Source organism: Numida meleagris, chromosome 1 (assembly GCF_002078875.1).
Source record: "Numida meleagris isolate 19003 breed g44 Domestic line chromosome 1, NumMel1.0, whole genome shotgun sequence".
Taxonomy (NCBI): Eukaryota; Metazoa; Chordata; class Aves; order Galliformes; family Numididae; genus Numida; species Numida meleagris.
The window spans coordinates 134,157,002-134,172,975 of NC_034409.1; the positions used below are offsets into that span (position 1 = coordinate 134,157,002).

Here is a 15,974-nt window from a genome sequence, read left to right on the forward strand (position 1 = left end):
AAGGACTTCCATGCAGTGGACACATGGGCCCCTTCAAGAACCATGTGCTGGAATCAGCCACAATTCAGCCTCTAAGCATGAGGTAATCCACCCGAGAACTACTGGTGTCAGCATAAAATAACCAAAAATGAAGGTATACCTCAGGAGATGACTTCAGTCCCTGGGATAGCAGGACGTGTGTAAGATGGGAACATCTGAATGATCCCAAGAAGTGGATCTACAGCTGTTGACTGTTCCCTCTGCAGGTTTTGGTAGTTTTGGACTAATGTCATTTTAAAAATACAGGCGATATAATTAAAGCTGTACTCTTCCTTCTGGGGAGGGGATTTGCTTCCTTCTCTCTTGTGGTATTTTTGGAATGGAAAATTTGTGTGATGGATTTTGTGGAGCTGAAACTGGGAATTTTGGTGAATTTGTTCTCCTCTTCACTGCATGAATTTTTTACAGTGTGAAAGAAGGAAGTGGTTGGCTAAGTCACTTCTTTTTTTTTTTTCCTTTATCACAACTACCAGTAATAACCACGGGGAAAACATAAAAACAGTGAGTATACAGTGTAAAGCTATATATGGGTAAAGGCTGCTTATTGCGAACCTGCTGTCAGTGACTCTACACCCTGTCCGTAAGTGTCCACCCGCTCGCGCTTGGGTCTGTCTCTGCTTGCTGCCTGAATGCAAGCCAACAGTCTGGCAACGCATTGCGTGGTCTTTTAGTTACTTGCTGGGAAAATCTTATGAGCAGGAGCAATGCACAGAACAATGATAAATGGAGTTAGGAAGAGGATGAGTGATAGTTTATTTTACTGGGTTGTATCTCTGCTAAAAGCAACAGCACCGATAGAGAGCTTTGATGGAGCCCTTCGTCGCTCTTGAAATGTGTGGAGGTGTCCTGGTGTTCTCGGTACTCTTTCAGCTGTTGGGTTTTTAGGGAAAACATTTTGTCCTCATCCAGGTTCACAGAAGAGAAAACTCAGGGTTGGTTTGCAGATGCACCCTGCTGCTGGCAGCTTTCGGCAACAGCATTCTTGTTAGTGCTCATTGGGCTGGGGAAGAGGACGTGTTTTGTAAAGACCACCACGGTCTTCCATTTTATATTATTCATAATTTTCAGGATGAGTTAGTTCTGTTTCTTTCGGACTGTGAACTTCTTTTCCTGTATGGAGTTTTTTGGAGGAATGTAGAGTACAAGTACTAATAACTCTGAAAACAAAAAGTGTCTGTGTGTATATATATATGTACGTACACTTATATTAAGATTTTTTGAGTGACTGAAAATTGCACCTTACCTGTATTTTTTATGTCTTCACGTGCATTCATCTGTATTTTTCTAGACACAAGCTATGTCTTATATTCTGCATAAAAGAGTATATTAGTTTTTACTTTTGAAGTCATTAACCTCTGACATCTTAAAGGTAACATGGTTGGTACATTGCTGCAGTAATAACCTCTAAGAACCACTGTTTTCTACCTTTCTTGGAAATGCTGGTCAGAGCAGAAGACCTCTTTTTAAGTGTTATTTCTTGTGCTACTCAGAGCTTTCCCAGTGCTCCCTTTACCCCTCTTCCTTTGTAACACGAAAAAGAAGAAAATTTCAGAGCTTCATGGGAACCTAAACTGTTGATTTCAAGGAGTTGCTCTCTAGGCTGCATCTGTCACTTTTCACCCATTTTATGGTTCTGCTTTTCCTCTTCTTTCCTCTTCTCTTCTTCCCTCTTCTTGAGGCTCCCCTCAGTCTTTCATAGCATGTACCTGGGGACTTTTCATCATTTGGTAAGCCAGCTGCCTTCCAGGATCTTTAAACCCATTTTCAGGGATGTTTTATCCCATTACAATGCAGAAGATATTCTGTATAGATCTACAGTAGTAAGATGCAAGTGGAAGACAGCTTGCTTAAAAATAAGATTCCTCAGGTTATTCTCAGGCATCATAAAGAAACAAAACAGCTAAATCTAAAAAGTGTATTTCTTATTGGATTTGAAAATCTCTTTTGGGAAGAGGCTTTTAATACCAAGACAGTAAATTGATTCTGAAGGGAAGGATCCCTTTCTAGAAATGCAGATTGGGAATTGCTTGTGAGCCATACCTGTGTTTTCCCGTGTCCCAGACTTCTAAACGCAATTAAAATTCTGAATGTGCTGGCTTTATACCCTCACCTGCCCATCTGTTTTGGGTTTTTTTGAACATGTTTATCCTATGGAGTTCAGTGACAATATGAGTAATCATATCCGTCTTAACAGTTCAGCTGCTTTCCACCTTGATTATCACTCTTCATAAGAGGCTTGTTTACAAACAGAAGGAAAACTGGTTTGTGCTGTGTCACGTTTTCTTCTTTGCACGCCTACTCATGCAGTGGTCACCAACTGATACAATTCTAGTAATAATACTAACCTGCATTTTCAGCTGCTGTTCTGTCACTTCTTTCTCTTCTCAGCTTGGCCCCTGTCTGAACTACTCAAGCATATTTTGATCGCTGTGCAGCTGCAGAGAGGAATACTGGAACTGAGCAATAAGGCAGCATTTTCCCAGCAGAGGGAGGTGTTGTAAAGCTCAGCCTCAAGCAGGACTCTGCTTGCTGGAGACAAACGTGTGCTTTACAGCTGAATTTTATGCATTTGCTGGAGAGGTCATGGGGTGCAGAGCCTCAGGGGAGGCAGCCGAAAGAACTTGGTTCGTGTCCAGATCAACAGAAGATTTTTTCCCACACTCGCTCTTATATTTGTATATTATTATTCTTGAAATAACATCTGCTGAAAGCTCGAGGGTGAGGTGCTGTCAGTATGGCCAGAGCACGGGCAAGGAGGGCAGCCCATCCTCACCACAGCACCCACTGGCGGCCACCTCTCCAGTCTGCTGCCCCCTCAAGTCCTGAAGTGCTTTGTTGGATTGAATGAGTCCCTGCCTGGGTGGATGTTGAGAGCACCGCCCTGTAGCTTTTTGCTTCACTTTCTTATGGCACGGAAGTGCAGCCGTAGAAGTTTTTTTTAAAAAAAAAAAAAAAAAAAGCAACTACTGGCGAATTGCAGCAGTAGCACTTTTTGACTGTGTATGGATGTCAATCCACAGTACAGCTTTACAGTGGATAAAGTGCCCCAGCACTTAGTGCAATCCACACATTAAATATGCATACTTCAGGCTTGATTGATTGCTAAGTGGAGCAGGGTAAGAAACATCCCAACAGATGTTGGAGTCCCATTAGACACAAGGAAGGAAGCATGTAATTAGGCAATTATTTAACTCCTTGAATCAACAGTTTAGGCTCCCACGAAGCTTTGAAATTTTCTTTTCAAGGTTCAAGCGCTTAGATCTGTGGCTTGATTTCTGTCTGCTCGTTTCCTTTTATCTTTATCTGCTCCAGCACTGGCCCAAGGCACAGGGTAGGATTCCTTGGCACCCAGAGCCATATGCTATGGATGGCAAACCGGGAGCGCAGCTGCTTTCTGTGTTGGTGGGAAGCCTCTCCAAGGAAAAGCATGGAAAAGAGAGTAGTTACTATTTTTTATTTATTTTATTTTTAATCTTGACTTTAAAGAGTGTTTTCCTTCCAGACCTTGTGAGAAATAGCCAAAAACCAACACTCTGGACGCATCCCTCTTGAGAGACTCATCCCAGTGATAAGCTGGGTGTGCGATGGGGGATGGAGAAACAATGTGGGTGGAGAAATCTGCACTCCCTTCTGCCCCCACCGCTGCCACTTTTTAACTGTGTGTGCTCTAGAGGCATTTGTGTACTCTCCTTGTAATGCTCTTTGGATTTATTTTTTTGACCTTTTGTGCTGCCCTGTAAACAGCTTTTCCTATCGCTTTGAAAATCTTCAAACTAAATTTAATTGAAATTGGGTGGTCTGTTCAAAGTTAAAAATACAAAGATGTGCCACTGGAGTGGAAAATAAAGATCAGCAACATTGATAAAGGCTTCTCTGTGTGGAATGAGAATGGTGAAACCTTGTCTTTCCTACTTTCTGTAGTTAATGTGCATTCTCTACAAATAAGAACTCATGAAGGAATGTGCCGAATTAGAAGTACTTGGTGGTTTTAGTTTTGTTTTTTATTATTATTATTCCTAAATCTACAGCATGGGTTTTAGCATCATGAATTATCCTTTTCATCACAGTGAAATATAACCAGTCATAACTTGTCTTAAATGATTTTAAAATTGCAAAGTTCTGCCGAATACCCGCAGCCACCAAGACAGCAGTACTTTCTCAGCATTTTGAGCGCCGTTTCTAAACACTTGCAGGAAAAAGCAATTGCAAAACGCTCTTCAGGCATGAGATATCAGTGACATTCAGACGTGACATATCAAGATAAATGCTTTGTAGGGGTTAAGTGAAAACTCGAGCGTGACCCTTTTACCACATAATATGAGATGGATGAAAGACTGCATCATTTCTATTTAGGTTCTGTGTTTTGCTGCTTAGACACAGGTGAATATTTCCTTCTAAGAAAACACTGACAGTATGGTGCTTATCAACCAGACTGTAGGCAGAACTTTTTCTCTGGAGGAGGGATGGTTGCACGAGCGAAAGGGCATGCACTGAAAACTGAAGGATGAATCTTCAAAGTACAGAACATAAAAGGAGGCAGTGTATTGCAAGTAACAAGAGGAGTGGTGGTAACTTGGCTGGTCCTCAAAAATTCCCCCGGAATGTGAAAGATCCAAGTAGCCCCATCCTATGCAGGAGGAATGTAAGAATGTGATGTCTTAGAACAGAATTATAAACAGAAGGTAGAGGCTGGAAGGTTGGAGAAGGAAGGAGGGCAGTAGGCACTCGGTTCGGAAATTCCTCCTGCAGAGCTGGCTCCAGCTGAGTCGCTTTCAGGAAACCTTTCAGCAAGTTAGTGGACAAAAGGCATTTGCATTCTCCAACACCTCACTGGAAACCATCCTTATAATGTGCGTTTGAGATGGAACTTCGCATTTGACTAACTTCAGACTTGAAGCCTCCTCTCTCATGAGGATTGGTGCAGGATCCCACAGGGCAGAAAAGGAGTCCCGCTGGGATTTCTTCCTAATAGACAGCTTGTCTGCAAGCTTCTCCTCTTGTCTCCAAGAAGAAAGTCTTCTCTAAAGCAGCTTACACCCCTACTGAGGTGTGCAGTGAAAAATGCATGCTACGGAGTTAGTTGACAGCCAGCTCTGTTTTAAAAAACAGCTGTCTTGCCCTGCATTAGGCTGAGGCAGATTCGATCCCAAGTGGCTCTGTAAAGGGCAATTCTGTTAATTTTTGATGGGCTCGTGTCGTAATACAAAAGCACACAGAGGCTGTTCTTGTGGGAAATAATATTTTATGATCAAATTTGTAGTTAATAGTCCAATTTTATTAGTTTATGAAGAGCTTTTCCATAAAGAAAAATCTACTGCCCTCACATTTTAGATTGTTGTCTAAAATTAAATTGTTTGGACAAAGAGGTATCATTGCTACATTGGTACTTAAAGCACAGTGAAACCCGTTGATAACGAGTACAGGCTGCTGTGCCATGGGCATCTGGCACTGCTGTCCTGAGCCCGTCACAGCTTTCACGTTGCATTGACTCACTGACTGACTGCAGGGAGCCGTCATTCAATGAAGCTCATCCTATTGTGCACTGAGAAATGATTTGTTTGAATCTGGAATGCAGCATGTTTAGGCAGATATCGCGACCGGTCTCTCTCATTTTCCCGAGGACAGGAGTATGGCTGTGGAGCTCTTGTTGACATTTCAATGTGTGCAGCCTTGGAACATCGTATAAATCACTCTGACTCTCTCCAACCATCATCTGTTTGGCATGTTATGTGATTCCACAGTAATTTCTCTTTTTCCATCGTGCGATGTTTTAGATTATATTTTGATGACACTCTGGGCTGAAGCATGTTCATAATATCACACAAAATTACTGTGCTTGTGTTCTGTCAAAACTGATAGCAAGGAACATACTCATTAGTGCATATTTTACACTTCCCTCTGCTACGTGGATTACAATAATGCTCTCTTATATGTATTTCACTACAAAGTAAACACTTTAACAATAATCTTTGAAATTCACACCAAATAGATCATTTCCTTCCCTGGACAAAGTGTTAGGTTTCTCTGCTTCTATTAAATGTGAATTCTTTAGAAAAAAAAAACCCAACCCTTCGCATCACAGAAGTGAGAACTGTGAATTCAGGGTTGGTTTGTGCCATGAATAAAATCAAAGCAGCGTGAATGTTTTGTCAGTAGTAATGAGGTTTTTTGAAAGCCACTTCCCAGTTCAAATGAAGACTTCCATTACTAATTGAGAGGAGACACACAGCTTGCAAATCTCTGCTGGCCACCTTCCTGTCCCACAGGAAACCTTCAGTGGTTTCATTCCTGCTTTGCAAGCGACACAGGACGCTCCATCTCTGCAGAATGCGACAAAGGACGGGGGGTTGTGTTCTGGTAGCTGAGGGTAGGGCAGGGGAAGAGGTCGTTGTCTGACCAGCACAGTGTTTCTGTGCTTCCAGAAGAGTATTTCAGTGCTGATTTCTGAAGTTACCTTGCGGCAGTTTGCTGGATGAATCTCTGTATGCGAGTTTGCTTACATGCTTGAGTAGCTCCGCATTTTTATAGCGCTAATAAGTTTCTTTGTGTCGTAAATTACAGCGGAGAAGAGTTCCTAGCTCCTTAGAGCCCCGCGGATTTTCTTTTTTTGCCCCTTTTTTGCCTGGCGCTGGCCAGGCTGTGCCATTGGCACCGCACATACCAGAGAGCTCCTGTCGCAACGTGAGCAAAGCAGCGGGGCACCGGGCAGCCTGTGGCGGCCGTCCCTGAGGTGTGATCAAGCGATAAAGGAAACGTGGTGCCCTGCAGGAGGGTGTGTACCTATGAGGAACAGGAAGCCAGAGGCGGCCGCCTGCCTGCAGAGGTTCACAGCTCCGGCAGCGCAGGTGTGCAGACGCCGAGCCTCTTCTCTCCGGGTGTCTTGGCAAGCAGGCTCAGCTGGAGGGGAGGAAGACAACCCAAAGCCAAAACACCCCCCCAACAACAACACAAAAGCTCTAGGTAGAGAAATATGACAGCCCTGCAGCTGAAGGAGCTGTCACAGTCAGGTCTGTACAGGAGGAGACGGGATCGCCCGGATAGTGTGGGGCTGCCTGTATCACAGGAGGAGAAGCTGAGGTGAGTGCGGAACGAGGGGCAGGGCCGGGGCTGCCAGCAGGCACAATGCTGGCACGGCTGCACTGCACGTGTGCAGTCCTGAAGCACCAGGGAGCATTGCAGGAGGGATATAGGAAGCATGTGGGGACCTTATGGCAGCACGGCTGCCTTCCGTGCGTGGGAAGGGCCGCTGCCAGCTGATGGCGGCATCTCTGGCTCCCCTTCGCCAGCCAGCGCTTACAAGGCAACAGCTTGCCACAATCTTGCAGCCTTGCTGGTTTAGGATTGGTTTTTTGCCATCCAAAGCAAGGGGAGCTTGGGCATCCCACGCTGGGACTGGCAGTCTAGGGAAAGTCAGGGTGCCCGCCAGCCCATGGAGGTGTTCCTTCTGGATGGGGCTGAAGGTGCAGAATGTAGCTGAGCCCCTGGGCCCAGCCGTAGGAAGGGAGGACAACCAGCAGTTGGTGGCTGAGGCCATCTTCCTGATGCTATGGCCTCCTGAGCCTGTGTGGGGTTCTCAGAGAGCCTCTGCTCAGAACAGAAGGAAGAAGAAGGGTTGTGCATAACATGAGCAAGCACAGATACACATGCAAAAGGTAAAAATGCTGAATTTATTTTTTCTCAGTATGCTTAGCGTAAAAGCGATCTGTTTCCACGTCAAGCTCCCCGGAAAAGATTCTTGTGTAAATGCTAAGAGGAGCATCAGTGGAGAGGAAGCACTTCCTATGCCCCAATGCTTTTTCTTTGGTTTTATTTTTAGATTATTTTTCATTGTGGATATTTGTGCATTGCATTGGAAGAGTGTGTAACTTACATGGGTTTTGTTACTGCACTTTCATTACCCTAGTTAGCAATTCCAGAAGGACTGGCATTCACATTTGGGGGATTTGTCCTTTTTTTCTGATGTGTGTGCTCAGCATCTATTTTGAGCATTAATTCTGAATGAATTTTTTAGATGGGCTTTTAATAGTATTAATGGTATACTCATGATTATAGAATAATCACACTAATTAGATAAAGATGCACACAAACTCTTGACTATAATTTGTTTAGCTTCTTTTATGCAACACTAGCTGTGAGGAAGAATATATCTTATTAGGGAAGTGAAAACTGCTTTTTACAGCTTGTATATGAAAATAAGCCATGGTGTTTCTCTTGCTTACAGCAGCCTGCTCTGTGCACGCAAAGGTGGGAACCGTTTGTGGGCGGGGATAGGTTGCCTGCACCAGTATGAATCTGAGTGGTTTGATCCTTTCCTGAGCCTCTTCCGGTGTAAGACAAGAAATATGAGACGAGGATCGATCTTACAAAATGAACTGCAAGCAGAGGAAATGGCAAATCAGGGCTCTAGTGAATCAGGTTGGGGCAGGGCGCTTGCAGAGGATGGGGCTCCTCATGTGCTTGTCGCTATCTCAAGCAGCGGGTGCTTAGTCAAAGTAGACCTTGCTCCCTCCTAACCCATTTGGTTATATTTCAGACCGTGTTGCCAGGTAGCCTTATTTTATCATTTCTGCTGCATTTTCCTTGACAAAAGGCTGTGATATTATAACTATAAAATAACACCATAACAACAGGGCAAGGAGCAATCGGACTGAAAAGGAACAGTCCTTTAATTTTCTAATACTGGAAACCTCTGGCTTTTATCATGCGCTCCTCCTTCCCCAGTGACACTGAAATGCCTGTCCTTAGCACATGTTTTGGGAGTATGTAGAGTCCACAAGAAAGACAAGAGGTTTCTTTCATGTCCGCTAAATATAGCTTGCCATCCTCCATGCCTGCTGTATTTTCTCCCTGCAGCTCTTTGTTCTGGCTCCTTTGAATATTGTGTGAACATGAATCCAGATGTGCTACATAAATATCAGCCCTCAGGAGCAGAGTACTATAAGCTACTTTCTCAGTTAAACTACTGTATTTTTCTAATCTTGGGCCAAAAGGTTCTTGACTTGGTCATTTCCTCAGGGTTTCCCATACTTAGGGTGCTGTGGTCTTGCGCTGGGCTGCAAAGCAGCCTGCTCAATCTCCTGAACATGTACAGTGCTTATGTATGTACTACATTTCCAGGAACCTAAGTTTCTTGACACAATTTTCTTTACAGCATAAAAATAGTTTCCCACGTCGACATAACCTCGTGATAGGTGTGTGCTGTGGGATTCTGAGCTCCATAACAGGAAGCTGATCCTCAGCTTCTGCATCTGTGTCCATTCGTGTCTCTTCAGCCAAAGGTTTGACCCCATCATTGTCTCTCAGATCTGCTATTTAGTTTATGATGAGTCAGTCTCTAAGCACATTTCCCCCAGCCTTTTCCAGGAAGGACCATGGCAGTATAGCTGGGCTCTTACATTAAGTTCTGTAGTTTACAGTAAAAGCTGGAAAATATTTTTTTACACTTCATGGAGTCTCTCCAACCATGTGCTGTACGTAGGTGCCAGGTCATCTCAACGGACACTCATCTCATGCAGCGTTGGCTATCTATAGGGCCTGAGGGGGCTGGGGAGCTCCAGTCAACGCAGTGGAGGAGAGCAAGGCTGTTTCAAGGGAAGCCACTCACAGCCATAAATAGCTTGCTCCCCGCTCAGTGAGGTAGGGTAGGGCGCATCTCTGAGGGATGGAACAGACACGACACTTACTGAACTACATGCAAGCTGGGAAGTCAGGTGCTTTTTTTTATTATTATTGATACATTTTCAGAATGGAGGGAAAGAATTGTTCTATTCCAGCTCTATTGATTTGGTGGATTGAAGTAAAATTGACGTCGCTGATAAATCTTGCCTTGCTCTGTGTTTAGAAATGGTGTTTAAAAAATTACCTAACTGTGCTGAGCTACTCTTTCTTGCTTTTCTCAGTGAACAGGATGCAAAGGAAATTGTAAGCAGACATTTATGATTAATAATTTGGAGTCACATAGCAGTAGCAGCACGCTCGCTATTTTTGCATGTCCCTCTTCTTTTTTCATGCTCATTGTAAAATATACAGTGATTCATCTGAAAAAAATGATACTGTTTTCCAAAGTGAAATTCAAGGCACTGGGAAAAGCAGGGGCAGGGGTAATTCTGTTTTTAATTCTTACATTTAAAATTAGTTTGATCAAATTCAAATACAATTAAAAATGTAAATGACTTCTGAAGAGCTTGGTCTCATGTTTTTACCAAACAGTGAACTTCAGCATTAGCTGCAGATAATTGCTGGCAAGCTTCATGCAGTGACTGTTAGTTACCCATGGAGCTCACTGCTCTGTTCTCCTCTGCGGAAAGCTCAGTAGATGTTTTCTACAGTAACGACTTTAAAGTTTCTGCCTCATTGTGCTCTACTGCTGAAGCTGATGGGTACATCTGTGCGAGTAGGTTGCTGTTTCTGAGTTGGCAACCCTGACTTCCTGCTGAGACCGTTCAGCCTCCTGCCTGCCTGCGCACACTGGCTTCAGGCATGTGAATGTGCCCCAGAATTTCATGCACAAAGACTCCGTCACAGATGAAATGAGAGACATAAGCGTATTCTTACACCCCGCTCAGCCTTGGGGGGATTGACTCTGTGCTGCAAAGCTCGTAGGTGAGTATAAAAAGAAACACATAAATATCCCCCCACTCCCAGACAACAGCAGTGTGGTAGGGCTGAGTGTCTTCCTTGCCTTTTGAGATGCTGGGAGTTGTGCAGGGTCACGGGTCTCCTCAGCTTGCCTTCAAGAGCCTACATATAGTAGACAGCATATAAGTGCAGGTGTTTCAGCCACACATCCTGCCCAAAGACCTCCTGTCCCTGAAGTCAGAAAGAACAGATCTGTCTCTGGAAACCTTCTTAAATTTAATTTCCACTGACAACATTTCTAAATAGCATCATAAATGTTAAGATTTAATTTCTTTCTATAGGTAGATGTAGCTGGGTGAAGAACTGGCTGGAGGGCTGAGCCCAAAGAGTGGTGGTGAATGGCGTTAAATACAGATGGTGATCAGTCACAAGTGATGCTCCCCAGGGGTTGATAGTGGGACTGGTCCAGTTTCATATTTTTGTTGATGATCTGGACAAGGGGATTGAGTTCACTTTCAGTGAGGTTGCAGATTACACCAAGTTGGGGGGAAGCAGTGATCTGCCTGAGGGTAGGAAGACCTTTCAGAGGGATCTGGACAGGTTGGATCCGTGGGCTGAGACCAATTGGATGAAGTTCAACAAGACCCAGCGCTGGGTCTTGCATTTTGATCCCACCAACCCCACACATCGCTACAGGCTTGGGGCGGAGTGGCTAGAACGCTGTGCAGAGGAGAAGGGTTTAGGGGTGTTAGTTGACAGCTAGCTGAATGTGAGACTAGGTGGCTAAGAAGGTCAATGGCATCCTGGCTTGTATCAGGAATAGTGTTGCCGGCAGGAGTGGGGAAGTAATTGTCCTCAGCTCTGTTAAGGCCACACCTTTACTAGCCACTGAGGCCCTGGAGCATGTCCAGAGAAGGGCAATAAAGCTGTGAAGGGTCTGGAGCACAAGTCTTGTGAGAGAGCACCTGAGGGAACTGAAATTGTTTAGTCTGGAGAAGAGGAGGCTCAGGGCAGACCTTCTTGATCTCTACAGTGACCTGAAAGGATATTGTGGCAAGGTGGGTGTCAGCCTCTTCTCCCAGGTAACAGCGATAGGATGAGAGGTGATGGGCTTAGATTGCATCAGGAGAGGTTCGGGTGCATTTCTTCTCAGGAGTGATGAGGCAATGGCACAGACTGCCCAGGGAGGTGATGGAGTCACCATCCCTGGAGATGTTCATGAACCGTGTGGGTGTGGGACTGAGAGACATGGTTAGTGGGCATGGTGGGGGTGGACTGATGGTTGGACTAGGTGATCTGAGAGGTCTTTACCAACCTTAATGATTCTACCATTCTGCTTCCTCATAGTGCCAGTATTAGCGAGTAAAGCAGTAATAATTCAGTACCTTGGTAAAAAAATAATAAGCACAAGAGAAAGCGAAAAAAAGACCAATTTATTAAATCAGCAAGAGCTTGAAAATAAATGTTCAGTCACAAAAAATGCAGTTTGTCACTGTGGTGGTTAGAAACTGTGCTGGAGTAATACAGTTGGGACCTCAAACTATCAGTTTGAATCAGATGCTTTGAAACTCCTGATTAAAAAAACGCTTTGGCTCATCTGCTAGATGCTCTAATTGAAGAGAGTACTTGTCCATGTAAATGTAGCATTGAGTTTTTATTGCTATTAATTATAGTAACTTCCAGCCAGCAAAAATGTGCTTCATGGTTACGTTTTAATACTGCCATACTTAGAATTTGTGAGATATCCAAATGACTAGAGGCCGTGCTTTTCATTTGTGCCGAACTTTTCATTACTTCAGGGGTTAAAATAGCTCACGCTGAACACACCCTTTTTTTCTTGCCTTCTCGCTCACTTCTTGTCTTTCAGATTGCATAATAACTCCGACGCAATTTTACTTGACTTGCTCACCCTGACTATCACCTCCTGTGACTCCAAATGACTGGAGGTAACTGCCTGCGTGACAGAAAACCGAGCCCTTCTACTGCTCCTCTTACGTTTGCCTCATTGTAACAGTCAGCGGTTTCCGCAAATTTGTTGAGCTTCAGTGATTATAGCAATAAGGATTTTCATTGCTCTGACAGCATTATCTGGGAAAATACAAATGGTAGATTTTTTATTTTTTTTTTGCTTTTGATTTCGTCTGTTTTGATAACATCTTATCAAGCATTCTTTACGGAAAATATAATGTGGTTGCTCATTATTCCTCATTGTAATTTAGTTCTCCTTTGAACGCAGTCCGTCACACTGGACTGAATTTACGCATGGAAATATTCTGCAGAGGAGAGAAAGCTAAATTGTGAAAGCTAATATGTGAATGTCACAACCTATTGAATTGCCAGTGGGCAGGCAATGGGAAGAACAAACTTGGAAAGGCTGCGGTACTGGGTTCCTCTCCTGTTTTTCTCTTCCTGTGTCTCTCAGCTGTTTTACAAAATGCCAGGCTGACAGGTGTCCTTGAGGGACCCGTGTGCTGTGCCATAACACTCTGCAGATGCAGGAGCAGCTCTGGCAGTGCCTAAGTGCAGGAGACAGATGAAGCAAGCGGGCCTTGTATGGGGCTTCCCTGGGCGGCACTCCCAGCTTGCAGCCAGCAGTGGCTCCCAGGGCAGTCTGTTGACATTCTCTGATGCTTTTCCCATCTCATAGCTCCTCCACTCTCACCTCACACCCAAGAATCTCAGGGTGCTTCCCAAACGCAAGCGATGCTCTGAATTTTGGTTTGCACTACCCAGTCCCATACTGCACATCGTTCATGTTTTCTTTGCTCATTTTGTCATAGGAGGTGTACGCATTGATCAGTTTTCATCTTCGTATCTGCAATCTTTGTAGAAAGTTCTGGTTTTAGGTAGCTCTTGACAGCGTTTTGAAGTGATAGTTTCACACATAATGCTCCGTGAGCAGTGGTTTTTGATGACACCGCTCAGATGTGCCACAAGACAGTATGTCACTCTGGGATTCATCCTTACGTATGAACAAGATGAAGCATCATAACATTAACAGGAGCTTTTTTTCCCAACAAAAGGGACTTGTTTCATGATTTTTGTGATATTTCCCTGTAGTTTTTCTGTTTTTTTTTCTGTCTGCGCTGGTCGTGATAGAACTAGAAGAAAATTAATTAAAAGCTTTTAGCTATGAGCCTCATAAAAATGAGAAAGAAGTAAGAAACTGGCAGAAAGCTAGTGATACCTGGCAGCATTTCTCAGCTGTGCCTTTTTAAATAAAAGATCCAAGAAATTCAGCTCTTCCAGAATGGAATGTATGGGTGAAGATGAAGCTGTATATGTCTTTTCAAGTGTGTAAAGTCCATGCACACTGTGCTCTTCATTGTTCATAAACTTCTGGATGCCAAGCTCAGTACACCTCTGTTCCTGTCCAGCTATTAGAAAAATGTTACCCACTTAGAGTAATGACTCAAAACTGCCCTTGCTCATTCTGTTCTTTTTCCATATGGAAAGTTTGCATTTCAAGCTTTTTGTCTCACGTGGTGTTTGGCTTTTGGTATGTTGTTTTGTACGTTCTTCCTTGATGGCTTCAAAGACTGAAGCATATGTTATATTTCTAATATATTTAATAAGCTATTTCTTACATGTCATCTTCTTTTTAAAAAGTGTATGCCAGCACTGCAGCCTTGGGATAGCTCCAGTAGAGAGCTGGCTGCAAGTTAGGAATTTTGCCTGAAGTGTACAAGCAGTTGCTTACTTTTAAACAGCATTCCCTTCTTAAGCTAATCCTCACACTATACCCACGCCCTCAGGGTCATGTAGCAAAGGGGGATGAGTTCTGGCAGGGCTCAAGCCCCTCTGATTCAAAGCAAAAAGCCCTCCCTGTGCTTCCCCATTCCCTATTCTGCCAAGCAAATTGCCCAGTGAACCCCAGCTTTGCTCCCTCAGATAATCCTGGCAAATGTGAGCTGCTTCCATTTTTTCCTTATGAGCTTGCTTCTGATATCACAAGCAGCATATGTTGGATTCATTCTCTCCTGCTTCCCCACTTAGGATCTTTCAACTATAGGCGTGAAAACTTAATTTAAAAAAAAAAACACCAAATATCCTGCAATAGTTACCAAAGCCTTTGGATTGGAAAATGCTTGGCAAGTGTTGCTTGTCAGTAACTGTTACTGAAATTCTTTTGTGCTTGCTTGAAATGTCTGCTACTCATACCAAATAGCTAATAAAATACAGGATGAAGACCCTTGCTTTGTGTTACACATAATTTTATGACTGTCATAATGGAGTATAAAGGTACTGCTATTTTGTATTAGCTTTATTTCTCAATAGATTACTCATGCATGACTCTTAGGAACACAGATTGCTTCTGATTATTCTCTTTCAGCTGCTGGATATTAGTGCCAGTGCTTAATTTTAGTGTAATAACTACAGATGGCTTAGCTGTCTTTCCTCCTACTGGTTTTAAAGCTGGGTGATGCTGCAGTGAGCATGTGAAGAAAAAAAAAATGGGAAACTAAGCCCCAGAATGACTCACAATTACAATTTAATTTGTATGTGAGTGAATTAAAAGAGGAACAGCTGAAAAGACGTTTCCTTTACCACAGGCGGCCTTCTACCCCAAAGAAATTGTTTAATTCAGGAAGTGAAAAACTTCATCATTGTAAGCCTGAGACTAGAAAAACAGACTTAATGAAGGTGAAAAAATCCTGCTGAAGGTACAGATTAGTGGCAGTATTGAAAAGGATTTGGGAGACAAGCAAGTGCTGTCCCTCAGCACCTTGGCTGAAGGTCAGTCCTTAGCATGTTGTCTCCAGTGGAGGCATTGCTATAATAAGAGCGTCATTTACGGCCAAGAAGTCTGCTGCTGACTGTCATTTCAGCCCTATAAGGAACTTCATGGACATTGTGGAAGTCTTTCCTGGCAGGCTGGGTGTTACGTTTAGTCAAGGAATTAATTATAGCTCCTGGGTGAGCTGTTCAGGTCAGAGGGCTTGGTTTGTAAAAACATTGGTTCCAGCTGGTGCAGGCGGACAGTGAGGGCAGGAGCAGACGCTGATTCCTGTCTTTACAAGAAGGATTCAGGGATGTATTTGTAGTGAATTTCAGTAACGGATGACATGAACTGAATATTAGTGCTAGGGAAATGTTATTCTTGAGAGAAGATTTCCTAAGATTTGAAATGTCAGAAGATGCAAAGATCAACCTTTTTCATTTTTATATACTTGAACTTTACATTTGTTCCTTAAGCAAGGGATGAGGAGCACACATACACTTAGTTGTAATTTCCTTGTGATTGTCTGACTGCACTCAATTCTTCACGTCACTTTCTACTGTTTCGATTTCCAAAGGTTTAAATGTTATTCTGCCCAAACACTTTCAAATGTTAGAAGTAAATAAAGTTGGTATTG

General features: G+C 43.5%; 1 protein-coding gene across 7 annotated transcripts in view; it reads left to right on the top strand.

Moving 5' to 3' along the window:
- LIMS1 (LIM zinc finger domain containing 1) overlaps positions 1 to 15,974 on the top strand; it is a 65,829-nt gene that overhangs the window by 26,660 nt on the left and 23,195 nt on the right. The window contains exon 1 of one of the 7 annotated variants that reach the window (XM_021414280.1): positions 545 to 619. The exons of 3 other annotated variants lie outside the window; for them this stretch is intronic. Coding sequence is in view for 1 of the 4 variants with exons in the window: in XM_021414258.1 (XP_021269933.1) it covers positions 7,010 to 7,116 (107 nt within the window). In the remaining 3 variants the exon portion in view is untranslated. Of the gene's footprint in view, positions 1 to 544; positions 620 to 6,757; positions 7,117 to 10,737; positions 11,676 to 12,538; positions 12,564 to 15,974 lie in introns of those variants that run through there. 3 more of the 7 variants (XM_021414258.1, XM_021414302.1, XM_021414286.1) reach the window with 3 other exon arrangements.